The 19,028-nt window shown below is 38.3% G+C and overlaps 1 protein-coding gene across 1 annotated transcript in view; it reads left to right on the forward strand.

Annotated features, from left to right (window-relative positions):
- MILR1 (mast cell immunoglobulin like receptor 1) overlaps positions 1-19,028 on the forward strand; it is a 204,818-nt gene that overhangs the window by 108,554 nt on the left and 77,236 nt on the right. The window contains exon 5 of the mRNA XM_085617242.1: positions 158-442. Coding sequence (XP_085473368.1) covers positions 158-442 — 285 coding nt within the window. The remainder of the gene's footprint in view (positions 1-157; positions 443-19,028) is intronic.

Genomic DNA, 19,028 nt, shown 5'->3' on the forward strand with positions numbered 1-19,028 from the left:
AAAACTCTAAAAAATAAAATAATTTTTTTTTTACAATAACCGGGAACCAGACATAACAATCAATGCATAATGCATTAAGATAGATGTGTCCGCGTAGATCTTGTTTAATTGTATCTGTACTTTCAATTACTTATTGAAAAAAATATATCTTTTTCAGAACCGGTCTCCAAGCCAAAACTCTATTCGAATACTTCGTCAACAGATGTGGGACGTGACGTGACATTGTCTTGTGTGGCAAACAGTGGATCTCTTCCCATCAACTACTCCTTCTTCAGGGGAGAGACTTTCTTATCCTTAGTATCCAGAAATGACAGGCGCCCTGCCACATTGACTATCAATCTAAATTCCACCAGTGATTTATTGGCATACGTATGTAAAGCTGAAAATAGGCTTTCCGATCTTCAACAATACAGTGAACGTTTCAACTTTACAATAGAAGAGGGTATGTATAACACTTTCTATTCCGTATTCACTTGAAAGGGTATTCAATACGAAAAACTCCGACAGTTCTAAAGGTATACTTTTGAATCAGCAGCTCTACTAGGTTTAAATAATTCTCTGCCAAGAACTTCTTTTCATCTGTATTAATCTTCATTTCGGTCAGTGCAGGTGTTTTCAGTATTCAAACTTTGCATTCTTGCTAACGATATTTTTTTCAATGATGCAAGATGTGCAACTTTTTACAGGGATGCACTAACTTGTAAGTTAAACTGTTTGATTTGATAGTAACTTTATTCGGCCGGAAAGCTATAAAAGTAAATGGACATTTAAAAAAACATCAATAAACATAATAGCCAATGTAAAACATGGTATCATCAAAGAAAAAAAAGGACAAAAAAGGCAGCATGGTTAAAATGCAATATGTAGACAAGTGAAAATGCAAACTATAGTTTAAAAAAAGTTAAAGTAACTTTAAGGTGTGATACTCAATTGCCGAGTGCAAGAATGCAGACACAGCGGTACAAACGTGCCAAGTCCCACAGTTTAAGGTTTGTTTGTCAGTATTATTGATATATTGATATAGCACTTCATGCCCATAATGAGGTCATGAAGCACTCACGTTCGTCGCATTGGATTCCTGGACTCACTGAAAAGTGCATAATGGTTGTGGCTGAGTCTGTATGGATGTTAGGTGAGGTTCTTGAGGATGGATATGCAGTGCTGCGCATAAGCATGTGGCAGGCAGCCTTCCCACCACCCAGTATTATGAAAGGAGTGTAGCAAATGGAGCGTGAAAGATAGGATTCTAACTTACAGATTGTGATCAGTGATTCTTTAGAGTTTACTCCAGCTGGTATTATGTTTCTTTAAATCTTTAAACAGTCCAGTCTTTCTGATTATCCTTATATTTTATTTCGGGAGTATGTTCCAGAGCTTGGAGGTTTGTACTGAGAAAGAATGCCTGCCCATTTTATGTAAGGGGGGAAGATCAGAAGAAGAGCCATTCTGGATCTGGGGGTCCTCTTTTAGCAGTGTAACATGAATTGAGACTGAAAGAGATGGATCCTTTTCCATGGATTGCCCAGACGGCAAAGAAGAGAGCTCTGCATAAGATTCGTGTGGCCACTGAGGGCCTGTGCATTGCCTTGAGCGCCATAGTGATGAGGTCAGGCCTGCTCAAGCTTAGCACTTGTCTTTGCAGTTGCAACCACTAATTTGCTGATTGAGTTCCCCCAAACGCCCATTTTGAAGCCTATTTGCATATTCGATGCTAGAGCTCTAGATGCAAGGAACCTATAAGAAAGCCCCAGGTAAGCAGAGACGCTGCATACAATTCTCATAGTAAAGAATGCAGTAGTGTTGTTGTGTAATATAACTCATGCGTATGTAAAGCGCTGCAATACTTTTGGGTTGTGTTCACGCTGTGCAAAACTGCAGAAAACAAATCCAGTGTAACACCTGAAGCTGGCAGGCAGGGGGTGCTATGAAAGATTGCGATCAAAGTTGACGATATGATGATCACTCCAGGTAATGTTTGGTACCCCCTGGGTTGATGTTTGCATCAAAAGTATGGCCTGCCAAGTAAGTGAGATGGTGCAGTGACTAGTTGGTGGAGGTCAAGAACTTCAACAATGGAGATGAGAGGTGTGGTATGATTAAGTTCCAGCAATTCAAATCCGCTGCTGAGGCCGCGAAAGGTGCATAGAGTTTGTGGTCTTTGATAATCCTTGGGTGGGGAGGTCTGAAAATGCATGGCTAAGAGAAGGTGCTGGCATACAAGCTGGAAGGAAGTGGAAAAAGTTGAGTCTGGTGAACAACTCTACAGCAAAGACTCACACTCCAGTGATGATTGTGGTTGTTGCCATTTTAGCTCTTTCTTGCAGCAAAACTGACTTCTTGGAGCCAAGTCATCTAGCGATGCAATGCTGTGCTTTGTTGATTTAGTTTGTGAATCATTGTTCTGACAGGGCCATCGTTAATTGGAATGAAGAAGTATTTTGAATGTATTCATTTAATTCAATTTTTGATTTTACTCGTACCTCCTGCATGGAGTCCTTTTTGAGTACTGCTTTAATCTCACTGTTAAATAAAGGCACTATTTTTGTGTAGGTCATTGCCTTAATGAGTAAGGTCTGGAACTCTGTAGAATAAGTGTGGGTTGTGGTATTAAAAACCAATCAGTCTGAGTTAAAATACCCCATCCTGCTGGTACAAACCTCAGTCCTCCCATGACTGTGTCGTACAGGTGGGGATGGTGTCAGTGAAACATCTGCCCTTGTTTGGTTTGGAGGTGATGTTTATGACTCTTCCTCTGATGTTAGACCAGTCATTGTCTGAAATCAACTTGACCAGCCTTTTATAATATAAAGTCTTGCACGTCAGAACCACCTACAAATGTGTACATCATACATTGCAAACCCTAATCTGTGCACCTAAGCACTTCCTTGCCAGATCATCCAGTTAAGGAAAGGATTCAATTGGTGCATTTTCTGACTGGTGGCTGAAGGTTGATCTATATAGTGGACAACCCAATATACCCTTGAGGGCTTGGGTAAGTAATGTGTATGGGTAAAGAGTGCCTTCAAGGGATTTCTTTAAAAAGAACTAAGTTGTGCAAGTTGGCTATAGGATAAAGATATACCTATAGGTGAGATTTATCTTAAAGTATGCGTTTCGTACAATTGTATACTATGCATTAGTCATATATATATACAAATCTTTTCTGTTAATTTTAAAGCAGTTGAATAATCAAAAAGGAAAACAGACAAAAGGTGTGTGAGAAACAAAATTCATTTATATCAACAAATGGTAATTAGGGTACCTAAAATTGAGACAGTTATACAAAATTCGGAAGGAAGTGGTACATTCAATGATTCCTCCACTACATGATATATCAAACACTTTTTCAAAGATATTTATACATTTATCTAGAAAACAGTGTGACAGTCGACGTTTCGGTCTTTATGTACGATTTTATAAGACCATCTTCAGGACTGGTAATTAAAAGTTGACCCCTCGTATTTAGCGGCTGCAAAATACGCGTCTCATGTGTTTCAACTCAAAGAATTCGTCTATTGTTTACTTCAGTGTCACAGCATATTAATTATGAACGGAAGCTTTTGTAAAAAGAACTTATACTGAATCGATTGGAGTCGTGACTTCGGTGCTTACACGTAAAACAACCCGTTTCTTGCGTCTAAATTTGAGCAATTCGTCTATGCTTCAATTCAATCGCAGCATATTGATTTTAAAAGGAAACTTTCTTTTCAAGTTCGTACTAAGTCAATTGAAAACGTAGCTACGGTGCTGTAAAAGGAAACAACCGGCGAATGGCCTCAAGGCGTTCCTGGCTTCCCTCAAAGACTACTGGCAATGGTACAGCGGTCTCCTCGGCTGAATCGCGGCTTTGCCGCGATTCAGCCGAGGAGACCGCTGTACCATTGCCAGTAGTCTTTGAGGGAAGCCAGGAACGCCTTGAGGCCATTCGCCGGTTGTTTCCTTTTACAGCACCGTAGCTACGTTTTCAATTGACTTAGTACGAACTTGAAAAGAAAGTTTCCTTTTAAAATCAATATGCTGCGATTGAATTGAAGCATAGACGAATTGCTCAAATTTAGACGCAAGAAACGGGTTGTTTTACGTGTAAGCACCGAAGTCACGACTCCAATCGATTCAGTATAAGTTCTTTTTACAAAAGCTTCCGTTCATAATTAATATGCTGTGACACTGAAGTAAACAATAGACGAATTCTTTGAGTTGAAACACATGAGACGCGTATTTTGCAGCCGCTAAATACGAGGGGTCAACTTTTAATTACCAGTCCTGAAGATGGTCTTATAAAATCGTACATAAAGACCGAAACGTCGACTGTCACACTGTTTTCTAGATAAATGTATAAATATCTTTGAAAAAGTGTTTGATATATCATGTAGTGGAGGAATCATTGAATGTACCACTTCCTTCCGAATTTTGTATAACTGTCTCAATTTTAGGTACCCTAATTACCATTTGTTGATATAAATGAATTTTGTTTCTCACACACCTTTTGTCTGTTTTCCTTTTTGATTATTCAACTGCTTTAAAATTAACAGAAAAGATTTGTATATATATATGACTAATGCATAGTATACAATTGTACGAAACGCATACTTTAAGATAAATCTCACCTATAGGTATATCTTTATCCTATAGCCAACTTGCACAACTTAGTTCTTTTTAAAGAAATCCCTTGAAGGCACTCTTTACCCATACACTGGTGGCTGAAGGGTCAGCGAAACGCTAATAGAAATGGAAAAAAGCCTTCCGCAATCGCTACATATTTAATTTTATCATATATCCTGGCGCTTTTCTATTCTTCACTCTGCACCACTCCACACTACGCTACTTCACTCTACACCACTCCATAGTGCATCGACTCTGCACCATCTGACTGTACAGCACTTCACTCTACTCCTCTCGACTCTGCATTACTTCACGCCAATGAAATCTATCTCACTCTACTATGCACCACTGCACTCTTTGCCACTACACACTGCACCACTCCAGTCTACCCCACTCCAATTAACACTGCACCACTCCACTCTACGCCTCTCCACACCACTCCACTCTACCCTGCAACACTGTACTTTATGCCACTGCAATCTCTGCCACTGCAGTCTACCCTGCACCACTCTACTCTACCCTGTACATTCCACTCTACACCCCTTTGCTCTACTCTGAAACATTTTACTCTGCGCCATTTCACTCTGTGCCACTCCATTCTACTCTACACCATTGCAATCTACACTGCACCACTACACTCTGTGCCCCTCTAGTCTACTCGGTACCACTCTACGCCACTGCACTCTGTGCTAAAGCACTCTACGCTGCTTATCTCAAAACCAATTTACTCTACACCACTGCACTCTACGCTAATCTACTGTGCACCACTGCACTCTATGCCAATATACTCTACTCTGCAACACTCTCTGCCGTTGCACTCTACGTCACTGGACTCTATGCCAATCTGTTCTACTCTGCACCACTGTACTCTACGCCCCTGCTCTCTCTGCCACTCTACTCTGCACCATTCTACTCTTCACCACTGCACTCAACGCCAATGCACTCTACGCCATTCTACTATATACCACTGCACTCTATGACAATCTACTCCACAACACTGCACTCTCTGCCACTGTACTCTACTTCGCCACTCTACTCTATGCCACTGCACTCTATTCTGCACAATTCTACTCTACACCAATGCACTCTACGCCACGCTGCTATACACCACTGTACTCAACGACAATCTACTCCGCAACACTGCACTCTCTGCCACTGAACTCTCTGCCACTCTACTCTATGCCACTGCACTCTACATCGCACCACTTTACTCTACGCTACTCTATGCCAATGCACTCTATGCCACTACACTCTACACCACTCTACTCGGCATCACACCACTCTACACCACTGCACTCTACCCTGCACCACTTCACTCTACACCACACCACTGTACTCTGCAACACTGCACTGTCTGCCACTGAACTTTACGCCACTCCACTCAGCACCTCAGAACTCTGCCGCTGCTTTTCACTCTGCACCACTCTATTCTACGCCACTCTACTGAACTCTATCCCAATGCACTGTATGCCACTAAACTCCACAGCACTCAATTCTGCATCGCCGCAATCCTCGCTAATCCACTTCATGCCAGTATAATCTACGCTGCGCAACTGCACTCTACGACACTGCACTATACACCACTCTATTCCACTCCACACTAATCCACTCTATGCCACTGCAATCTACCCTACAGCACTCTAAGCTACTGCACTCCATCCCACTGCACTCTACACCAGTGCACAACACTGTCCTTCATGCCACTCACTTTTAGCCATGCTGAACAGCATCCACTGCGCCTGGTACGTACCTCAGGGAAGGTGGTGGACAGTGATGGGGGTAATTAATATTTTAACTCCCCCAAGTACTTATCCCAGGGAAGGTGCTGGACTGTGACTGGGGGGCAAATTTACTATTTTCACTCCACTGAGTACTTACCTCTTTTTCTGACCCTAAGGCCTTAGCGATGGCATTAATCTGCCAGAGAATCTACCAACAGTGAAACAAACCAAATTTAGAAATGTCTAAAAAATGCACTTTACAAACTTTAAACCCAGCCTATCTAAGCTTACAAATACAAACTAATTATTAGGAATAAAAGCTTTTTTCTCAAAACACATACAGGCGTTGAAGTGCTTCTCACAAGCATGTGAAAGATTGTATTCCCTCTGTCAGTATACTGGAATGAGGGTGCAGAATTGTTTTAGTTAGACGGTAAATAACATAGGTAGCGTCACATTGTAAACCTATAACCTAATGAATTTGCCTATGTGAATGGTGACCATGTTTGTTTTGTTGCTAATCATATGGATGAACAAACGATGAGGCAATTTGAATGAGTGTGGCCCTTGCTCGGAATACACCCAACCCTGCTCTCTAGGAACCGTAGTGCTTCTCTCTGTTCCGCAGAGCCCAGTTTCTTCTCTCTCTTCATTTGTTTCCTGTGTGCATACTAATATATACCGCAAAACATCTAAAAGTAAGTAGATGCATTGGTTTCTCTTCCCCAACGATGCTGTTAAAGACTTAAATAAAGATTTTGTCGCCACCCCTATATTGTGTCACTTCCAATGTGTTGCTTGCAGCTAGCAGTCACAAGGGATGCACTCTAACTAAACTAGAAAAAAAGACTGAATTTTTTTACCATTTTCACTCCGTTACCTTTTCATCATTTCCTATTCCTATTTCCTAAATAACATAGTTATCAGTGACAAACTATACCGTTTTATAGGTACACTTACTTCCTTCAAACGAGGTATCCCTGAGTGTGTGGGATGTTGTTAACCAGGTATCTAAGAACCTGCCCACCGCAATAGGCTAGAGCCGGATTCACAAAGAAAACGCCCTGATTTAAGATAGACTGAAGATTGCCTTAACCCAGGTGGCTCCAGGACACTGTTAAACGCTCCTCCCAATGTTATCCATGCTTATATAATCTTTTCACTCCTTGATCTTTACCTTTATAACAGACAGGGGCTGCAATAAAAAAGTAATCCATTTGCAAATACACAGGCCTTTTTACACAACCAGTCCTATGCACACGGAAATTAGTAAAAAAAACAGTACAACACAATTAATGTTGGGCACGGATTAAGACAATGGTGTCCTTTTTGGAATGTTTGCTTTTAATGTTGCGTTTCTTAGCAAGCCAGCCAACACGTGTTTCGTCAAGAGGGTGTTAAACCCTTGACTTCTTTCGGGCTGTAAAAAGGCAAGTTGATATTTGGACCTTGAAACCGGTGATACTTCCGACCCGGTGGGTCATAAATGTTCAACAAAGCTGGCCTTAGTGTGACTCCTCATCTTTTCTGTAGTACGAGTCTCAGATCAGGGTATCAAGTGTTAATCAAAATCAATTACATGGCACAACCAGGGCTTTAAGTGGGAAAAAAAACTGGGGCTGCTCAAAAGGGGCGTGGCACATTTCTTGAAGGGGTGTGGCCTATCCGAGTAGGGGCGTGGTCTATATCAAGATAACTAGCATTGTGGGCTTAAGAAAATCATGAAGTCGCATCCAGCAAAGGAAAATAGGCAAAACGTTATATTTATTAAGTATAAGCCATAAAATACCAAACACTTTAAAAAACATGTAAAAATTATTTACATTGCTTAGAAATCTATTATAGGATTTCCCAAAGCATGAAGAAATGGTCTCTACAAGAAGAGAGGCCCTTGTTGGACTAGCAATTAAGTTAATTGCGCTGAAACCTCTCTCACAATCCGCATTACTTGCTGGCAGGGTTTCCATGCAAACTACTAACTTTTTTTTAATACTTCAGGGGTTTTCTTTCCACCAAAATATTTGAAAAGTGTAAAAGCTTGGATAGTATCTCTTGCTGGCAGCTGAAACTCTGAACACAGTTTCTGGATATCTGTTTCACCATAAAGAATGCATTCATCACCAGAAGGCAAGTTGCCTGCATCTAGCACACTGAAGCTGGCTATAAGTTCTTTCTCAGAATCCGGGGCACATCGTTTATTGATATTTACAGACAGACTTTGGTAAAACTGATTTTGATTAAGGGCAACAGAGTTACTTCTACCATGGAAAAGAGGTACATTCTTGAATTTGCCCTTGTCAACTGCTCTCTGAGCCGCAGAAGCAAACGCCCCTGGTGAGCCCTTCATTGCTCTAAATATACGTACTTGACTAACCAAAAGTCTGTGAGCATTAACAATTGTGATGTCCCTCCTCTGTAAGGAAAGTGATAAGCCTTTGAGCTCTTGAAGTGCATCACATATTACCCCCAAATCTCTGATAAAAGAACAGGATGTAAGCTTTTTCAAGAGTTCAAGAGACCTTCATATTTACTCCGGTCTCTTATGGGTCTAGATGGGTCTTTAGAAGCATTCTCAAAATGTTTGCACAAGGCAGGGAATCAGTCCCAAACAGCTTTCATAGATCTGTAACTGGATGTTACCCATCTAGTATCAAGCATTTTCCCTACTTCTGAAGCTGTACACATAGCTCGCTGGCGGCCAGATTTAGCTCTCTCTGGTTTTTTGGTAACATGCTGTATGTAGCATACAATGAGTCCATGAAAATCTTGAAGTGATTGACCCCGGCAACCTCATCAACTGTATCTGCCACAGCAAGTTCTAGTCTGTGAGCCACACAGTGCCATGTCAGTACAAGATTTGGAAATTCTGATTTCAGCAATGCTACTACTCCTCCTTTTTTTACCAAACATTACTGCTGCTCCATCTGAACATACTGCAATCAAGATATCATGTAGCAGACTTTTTGTGAGTCCAACTTTTTCGAAGTAGCTTAGGAGAGCTGTCTTTACGCCAAGGGCATTTGTTTCTGCCAGCTCCAGAAGGCCGAAATAGATAGTCACTGGGGTACTTTCATTTCCAAAAATGCCATGGAGGTAGATAATTAAGGTAGATGCATTGCTAATAGAAGTGCTTTCATCAATTAATACTGTGATCTTTGGTTTGTGTTGTCTGATATAACAGACCAATCTTTGTTGCATTTCCAGTGCAATGTGTTTTATTATTTCAGTTGCAGTCGCATTGCTGTGCAAAATACGGCCCATTGCACTGCCATTCTTTGTCTGAAGGAGAATTAGATCAGGCTGGTCAGTGAAAGGGCGATCTTTTTTTGCCAAGTAGTAGGCAGTGTCAAATACCCTGCATGTGCTCTCCATATGTTTTGCATTACATTTGTGTACTGTCACCACCAATGTATTTGCCTGCTGAGCTGTTAGAATGTCTTCAGCTGCCAAGTGACCAGCGCTCACCTTATGCTTCATAATCTTCTTCCTGAGGTGTTTCTGCCTTGAAGCTTTTCCGTCACCGGAAGGACCAACCTCGCCATCTGCCCACTCTTTACCTATGCACATGCCCTAGGTGTTATTGTGCACTGAAAGACCTGCAGGTCAGATCCCAAACACTCGGCAATGGCAGCACTTTTCCTCCGTCTTCCTGGCTGTTCTTCTTTTGGCAGGGATTCCTTCTTGATCACGAAGTTTCCTAATCTAATTTTACTTGGCTCCAGTTCTACTTTTATACCCCCAAAGTCTTTGTTCTTTCTTGTGTGAGGGGTCCTGGACCCAGTCTAAACCAGTTCTGGGTGCACTCTGCCAGTGCACCTCTTCTTCATTTGTGAGTGTGGGCCAGGGAAATCAGACGCACCGCAGGAGGTGGAGCCAGCATTGTGGCAGGCAGGCACAGCCCTATTGAGACCCAGGTGCTACTCCTCCCCACCACTCTACATGTAGATGGGGCTATTCAGCCTAGTGCTGACTCACCCAGCCTCCTGGAGCCACCCCCAGCCCCTGTCACTCACAAACCAGACAGTCAATACACAACCAGGCAGAGGCACACAGAAAGGTTGAACAGGAAAATAGCCACTTTCTAAAAGTGCTATTTCCAAACTTAGAATTTAAAAACCAGCTTCACTAAAGGATGTGTTATTAAATTCTGAGTTCAGGGATACCAGATTCCATATGTCTATCTTGCCGTTATGGGAGGATATACAGGTAAACGGGGAACTACCTTTACAACGCAACTTTTACAACGCTATGCTATTACAACGCAATTTTTACAACGCAAAAGCTTTTACAACGCATGCTTTTACAACGCATGCTATTATATGGTAAGTACTTTTACAACGCATATACCATTACAACGCATTCTTTGAAAATGCCTTTACAACGCATGCATTTACAACGCATGCATTTACAACGCATGATATTATATGATAAGTACTTTTACAACGCATATACTATTACAACGCATTTTTTAATTTTGGAATGTTAACTTAAATAAATATATATCGTATATTTAAATGTTTTTTATAAAAATATAAATTTAAAACAAGTGAGTAGTTTTACAAAATATTAATACTTGAGTATTTTTCTAATATAAAAGAGTATTTTTTAAGTTAATTTAATACTTGAGTATTTTTCAAAAAAGAAAGAGTATATTTTAATTTAAATTTAAAAATATAAGTGTGAGTAGTTTAAGTAAATATTAATACTTGAGTATTGTTCTAATTTAAAAGAGTATTTTTTAAGTTAAATTAATATTTGAGTATTTTTCAAAATAGAAAGAGTATATTTTATTATAAAATTAAAAATATAAGTGTGAGTAGTTTAACAAAATATTAGTACTTGAGTTTTTTTCAAATATAAAAGAGTATTAATATTAATAAAAAAAGAATTTTATTTTGAGGAATTATTAAATGAGTAATTTTATTTAACATTAAATATGTAAATAAAATTTAAAAAAGGATTATTATTAAATATTAATACTAGAACAATTATTTAAAATTAATAACAGTTAATTAAAGAAAAAATTAGTATTAAGAAAGATTAATACTAGAGTATTTTTAAGTTACTTATATAAAGTTTAAAGTTTGTCTAAAAAAAGGAAGAGTACTTTTGGAGTATTATATTTAAAAATTAGAGAAATGTAAAAAAAAAAATAATAATAATTAAAATTAAAAGAGTAATAAGAAATGAATTTAAGAAATAATAATACCTTAAGAAAAAATCCCAGGAAAAAAATAACTTACTTGAAAAAAAAAATCCCACGCTTTTGCATTGAAGTCTATGAGATAATTTGTCCTTCATTTATTTTGGCAGCTTCAGAATATACAACCCGCGGAACAAGAAAAGAAGAATCAGAAAGAGAAGAAAGAGCAAGTTTTGAAGGAAAAAGACAATAGAGTCGAGGTAAGGAACACATTTAGTAAATTTACAATTAAAAAGTTACATTTTTAATGAATAAATTACAATTTAAAAAATAATGACAGTAAACAAATAATGTTTTCTAAATATATATTTATTGAAAAATCCTTAAAAAATAAACCATATTTTTATTAAATTTTGCAATGCATTTAACAATTTTTAGAAAATATATAAATATTTTATTAACATTTTTAAACATTTATTTACATATTAGTTAAATAAAGTAGTCCGTTAGAAATATTGATGCACGCGATGACGTAATGACGTGAGCGTCGACGTAATGCGCCATTTTGAAGAGCATCGGAGGAGGAAGCAGCAGGAAGCTGATCTGCGTCCAGGTAGGAAATATTTTCACTTTAAAATATATATTAAATCTTTAATAGTGATACATATATAGTGAGGAAAGAATAAGGAGAGGTTGCGGGAAAACTAATTGATGTTTTAAATGTTTTTAAACATGTCCACAATAATGTCATTAATGTATGCCTATGTCGGGTCGCGAAAAGTTATTTGTTTATTTAAAAAATGTATGTAACTGTTTAAAAATTAAAAGTTACTGTTCACAAAGTTTATTTCTTTACTTCGGAACTAAAAAAAGTGATTTTGAACTTCATTTCTAAGTGAAAAAAAATAGCGTACTCGTAAATTTTGGGAGATAATGATTGAATAAAAATTGGTGATTATGCAGCAATGTGCATTTTGGATTATGGCTTGACATGTACAATTTAGATTGGTTTGAGTTTTGGTGATTTTTTAGGTCGGAAATAAAAAAGGAAGTTTTCTGTAATTATATTAATGGCGTACGGATTTAGAAAATTTGGTCAAATACTATGGGAAAGTAAATTTGTTGACATTGGTAGCTGTGCTAGAATTGAAGATTTTGAAAAAAAAAAAAAACCCGACTTGTTTGTTTGAAAAAATTTTTAGAAAATACATTGTATGCCAATTGTAATTTGAAAAATTTATAAATTTGAAGCAAAGCAGGAAAGTAAGTAAAAAAAAAAATTTAGAAAGAAAGAATGTTAGAAAGATTTTCCAGGTAGTCTATAGCCACACACAACGAAAATTGTTGTACAATAGCCAATAGTCTCTCAGACATTTCCCTTGTTTTGACTGTTACTCGTGGGTTTAGACTACCTGCGAGTGTTTGGGCTATTCTCATTTCTTGAAAACTGTGCTCCTTCTTCAAAGTTTCCAAAAAAGAGTAGAAGTTTGGATGAGGTTTGCCAATTGTGTGGTTGAAGGAGTTATGCCATCCCTCAATGGCATTGTTTGTTTTTGCTTCTCCCTCTAAACAACTCGTGTAGCAGTTCCACCACTCCACATGGAATCGTGGCTTCCTCCTGCGACCCGATCTGCTTAGGTGTCCAATCCATGTGTCCTCGAAATAATTTAGAATGGGTGCCAATTTTTCTTCGTTACTCTTGTAATAAACAGATTTTATAATTGCAGTGTAGTACTCGTCCACACTATCGGGAGCAACAAAACAAAGTGCAGTTAATTTTTTTAGTTCAAATTGCAGTTTGCTATCACGAGAATATTCTGCAACTAGGGATGTTTTTTGTAATTTACGCCAAAATGCCTGGGAAAAATGAAAAAAACATCCCTGAATTTGGGTATCCGTGTACGTTTTAGTGATCACATTGATCATGCTCAATTCAAAATCAATAATTATTTTCCGAGGACTTTGAGATGTTTTACTTTTAATCACTGATAAAAGTTCAGTGTATGTTGCAGAAGTCTTATCAGGTAGCAAACTGTATACTAAGGGAATTACACTATTGTTAATTTTGGCATGTATAGTGTAAATTTGAGTGAAAGGATGGGGTGTACTTTTAAACGTCCCATCCATCATCCAAATTTCACTACTTTCTAACTTAGCAAGGTTACGTGGGGTACTAAAAATGAGAATTCGTTTCTGAGGGTTTTCATTGTCCTGCAGAAGGAAAGGTTCATCAGAAAAAGAAATAGAAAGATCATGTGGAATTCTAATGTCAGAGAAAAAATGTGGTGCAGATAATTGAATGTTACTTGCCTGCTTTTGTCTTTGAATAATTCTTCTCAAATTAGGAATTATAGGCATGTTACTAGCAACATGACTGGGGACATGCTGTGCAACCTCTCTTAAAATGGATCCTGTAGAATCATTGGAGGTGCTTGCAATAGCTTTCATTTCGTTCACAGTTTCTCTAATTTCTACCTCCATTGCAGAGGCAGAGTGGTTATGTTCAGTGGTTTTCACAACGAAATTATCAACAGTAACCGCTCTGCCACTGCAATGGGTAGTGTAGTATTGCACACACCTCCAATGATTTCTAGTTAAACTTATTCTTTCCTTGCTATATATGCATCCACCATGGTTTAAAAATTTTTGCCCTTCCTGGATTTAATATACTTTGCAGCTTCCAGACTAGACATTATCTGAAAAGAGAAGAGAAGAAAAACAAATTAGTCTGAAAAATTAAATGAAATACCTAAAATATAACAGTTACACCATCCAACACTTTCCCTACTGCTGCACCTTCCTGGAGTTGGAATAGTAAATTGCACCCCTACACCATCCAACACTTTCCCTACTGATGCACCTTCCTGGAGTTGGAATAGTAAATTGCACCCTTACACCATCCAACACTTTCCCTACTGCTGCACCTTCCTGGAGTTGGAATAGTAAATTGCACCCCTACACCATCCAACACTTTCCCTACTGCTGCACCTTCCTGGAGTTGGAATAGTAAATTGCACCCCTACACCATCCTACACTTTCCCTACTGCTGCACCTTCCTGGAGTTGGAATAGTAAATTGCACCCCTACACCATCCAACACTTTCCCTACTGTTGCACCTTCCTGGAGTTGGAATACTAAATTGCACCCCTACACCATCCAACACTTTCCCTACTGATGCACCTTCCGGGAGTTGGAATAGTAAATTGCACCCCTACACCACCCAACACTTTCCCTACTGATGCACCTTCCTGGAGTTGGAATAGTAAATTGCACCCCAAAACCATCCAACAATTTCCCTACTGATGCACCTTCCTGGAGTTGGAATAGTAAATTGCACCCCTACACCATCCAACACTTTCCCTACTGCTGCACCTTCCTGGAGTTGGAATAGTAAATTGCACCCCTACACCACCCAACACTTTCCCTACTGATGCACCTTCCTGGAGTTGGAATAGTAAATTGCACCCCTACACCATCCAACACTTTCCCTACTGCTGCACCTTCCTGGAGTTGGAATAGTAAATTGCACCCCTACACCATCCAACACTTTCCCTACTGATGCACCTTCCTGGAGTTGGAATAGTAAATTGCACCCCTACACCATCCAAAACTTTCCCTACTGCTGCACCTTCCTGGAGTTGGAATAGTAAATTGCACCCCTACACCATCCAACACTTTCCCTACTGCTGCACCTTTAAATGTTGTGTAAAAATACCTTGTTTTTTTGAAATTGGTTTTCTTGGTGAGTCTTCTTAAGTGGGGATGGCCTGTAGGCTGGAGTAGACACTTATGTGTTGATTTCAATGGTAAAACAAAAACAATTGTCTGCAAAAGTGATAAAAGGAAAAAATGAGAAAACTTAACTTTGAATAGATATGCAAATTTACAATAACTTTTTGCAAAAATTAAATCCATTTTAATATATAGTACATAACACTTTCCCTACTGATGCACCTTCCTGGAGTTGGAATAGTAAATTGCACCCCTACACCATCCAACACTTTCCCTACTGCTGCACCTTCCTGGAGTTGGAATAGTAAATTGCACCCCTACACCATCCAACACTTTCCCTACTGCTGCACCTTCCTGGAGTTGGAATAGTAAATTGCACCCCTACACCATCCAAAACTTTCCCTACTGCTGCACCTTCCTGGAGTTGGAATAGTAAATTGCACCCCTACACCATCCAACACTTTCCCTACTGTTGCACCTTTAAATGTTGTGTAAAAATACCTTGTTTTTTTTAAATTGGTTTTCTTGGTGAGTCTTCTTAAGTGGGGATGGCCTGTAGGCTGGAGTAGACACTTATGTGTTGATTTCAATGGTAAAACAAATACAATTGTCTGCAAAAGTGATAAAAGGAAAAAATGAGAAAATTTAACTTTGAAGAGATATGCAAATTTACAAAAACTTTTTGCAAAAATTAAATCCATTTTAATATATAGTACATAACAGTTTCCCTACTGATGCACCTTCCTGGAGTTGGAATAGTAAATTGCACCCCTACACCATCCAACACTTTCCCTACTGCTGCACCTTCCTGGAGTTGGAATAGTAAATTGCACCCCTACACCATCCAACACTTTCCCTACTGCTGCACCTTCCTGGAGTTGGAATAGTAAATTGTACCCCTACACTATCCATCAGTTATCCTATTTCTGCACTTTAGTCGAGTAACAATAGCAAAAGGAATGACTATTAAATTGTGGAAATTATAATACTCATAATGTAAAATACCTTTTTCAGTTGTTGTTTGTTCTCGTGCCTTTAAGGTAATGCTTGCTGCAGGATATAGTTATTTTTTTGTAACCGATTTACTGTGGAAAAAAAAAAGTTAAAAAAATTAATGTTACTTTGACAACGTTGGTTAAAAAAAAAATCATTTTTGAAAATTATGATATTTGTCAAATGAGTATGAGTAACAATTGGTTAAGAAAAACATAATACACATTGAATGCATTTTAAAATAAGAATAATAATGGATACACCTACACTATCACTCAATTACTCTACCGCTGAACATTCTGGGACTTAGAATACTAATAGTTATCTCAGTAACTTGAAACGCTTTTTCACATGTAGTACCTAACTGAAGTCCTATTAGTAATTGTTACCCCTGCACCATGGTATAATTTCGTTTATGATGTAGTTTGTTTGAGGGGAAAAAAAAGTTACCTTTGCAATTGAACACTTTTGCTAACGCTAAAAATATATTTTTAAAGTAAAATATTTTAAATTAAATTATATTTACCTTCACAATCGTAAAGGTGAGTCGATTCCTTTGAGGAGATACAAAAATAGGTACACCAATTCTTGATTCTCAATATTTAGCAAGTTTCTGTTTTAGGAAAAGAAAGTAGTTGTTTTAAGTTGGTATATATTTTTTGTGATAACAGTACATTTTAAAAGTTAATATTAAAAATTTAAAAATATATTTTGTATGGAAAGTAGACATATTTTACGCAAAACCATGGTTTAAAAATATTTTACTGACTTACTAGTAGTTGTCTACTAATAATGGTTTTCCGAAGGAATTCAGTGCTCTCTCTGAGGAGGTCGCAGTGGAGGTGACAGAGGGTCAGGTTTTGACGTCTGGTCTCTCTGGTAGTTGATAATCAACTGATTGCAAAATGGTGTCTTCCTGGTATTTATAAGTTTTACTCTGTGTCACTATTAATTTTTTTAAAAACTGCGTTCGATGTGTTTTTTTTTATAATTTATTTTACTGTGGAAAATGATAATTTAAAAATGCATTTTAAAATGTATTGTTTTCACTCATTTGCTCCGTTTTGGCATCCATTTTGGAACATGTCTTTTGGTATTGTTTTCATAGAAAGTGTTGTAGGACAAGTTTTACAAGTGAGATGGTTAAAATGGCGCCTATGTGTATGTGTCTTCTGTTTTACTCTGTTTACTTACTTTCCGATTTAATCATGATAAAAATGTGTAAGCACTGTTGTTAAATCTATCGTTCTTTTTGTTAAACTTTGAAATGTGTGAAAACGGAATTTTATTGGGGATTTTGAGTATTAATTTTAATACTCGAGTATTAATTTTAATACTCGAGTATTAATTTGGTAATGCATTTCAGTAGATTTACGCTCAGTTTTTCTCCACATTTTAATACACTTCCCCACCCTAAAACCCCTAATTTCCCTGCATCCCGTGCCAGATTTTATTGTACTTTTAAATAATAAAAAAAAAAATCGCGTTGTAATGGTATGCGTTGTAATAGATTTCGTTGTAACAGCACTTTTCAGTATTTTAATAGGTTTTGCGTTGTAAAAGTATTCGTTGTAAAGTAATGCATTGTAGTAGTACTTGCGTTGTAAAAAATGCGTTGTAATGGTATGCGTTGTAATAGTATGCGTTGTAACGTCATACATCCCAGGTAAACATGTTACCCTACCTTTGACCATTGAGGCCCGAAATAGAGCCCCCTATGAGACCCCTTTCGAGGCCCCCCAAAAAAGACTGGGGGGGTCAGACCCCCACAGACCCCCCCACTTAAAGCCCTGGGCACAACCGAGTGCGGCTCTTAAATTTCAGATTCAAGAAAATTCAAACCACAGTGTGGCAGTTTCAACGTACTTTTTACGGCATAAGCCGTTGGCAGGTCTGTAGCGAGTACGCCCGACGTTTCCCTTGTCTCCTGGATCGCGTTTCAACCGGATGTGCACCACATTCTTGAATCTGAAATTTAAGAGCTGCACACGCCCCTTTTGGCTGTACACAGGCCGTCATCCCTGCCCCTTCATTGAATTCGTAAGCAGAATCTTGTCTCAAAAATATCTTTGGAGCGGAGAAGAAATCTGCAAATATTACTGAATGGTCATTTACATTGTGGCGGAGACTGATACATCAGTCAGAGCACTCGATGACGGTCAGGTCTCAAAGAAGTTGCTGTGAAAAAACATAAATGCATTGCAAACAGATCTTTGGCACATCTGGCCAATGTTATGTATATGTGGTTATATGTTGCCATTTTATGCACCAAATTAAAAGTGGGTGCTTGTGAATTATGTATGCATCGAGATTGTTGTACACCTTTTTAGGCACGATGGGCCCAAAGTGCAAATAATTGCCTTGCATTTTCTGTTAATTACAATGTGCTTGATTCAGACCTAATTGATTTTAGTTTCAGCTTGTAATCACTGTGATTTGCACTGGTACAAATATGAAGAAATCTCGAAAATCTTGAGAACATTTTTGTGAATTCCTCTTGCACATGGCCATCTGAAAGATGTTTCAGGCGGTTAGATTACAGTACAGATGGCTGCCATTAATTGGAAATGAATAACAAGTGTTTTCTTTAAAGAAATGAAGTCCCTTGCAATTTGCCTCTAATACATATTTCATAAGTCATGGAATTAAATATTAAATCCGACAAAAGGACAAGGTGGGGAGGAACCAGGTAGAATCCTTCAGAACCCAAGGACCAGACACTTTGTCAATTGAGCCTTGTAGGTGAATTATGTGCAATTAAATGGCCCTTCAAGCAAACATAGGATAGCTCATAGGTTAGTCAGTAAAACCTGCAGTAAAATGAGCATGCTTCTTCT

This window comes from Triturus cristatus, chromosome 7, assembly GCF_964204655.1.
Source record: "Triturus cristatus chromosome 7, aTriCri1.1, whole genome shotgun sequence".
Lineage (NCBI taxonomy): Eukaryota > Metazoa > Chordata > Amphibia > Caudata > Salamandridae > Triturus > Triturus cristatus.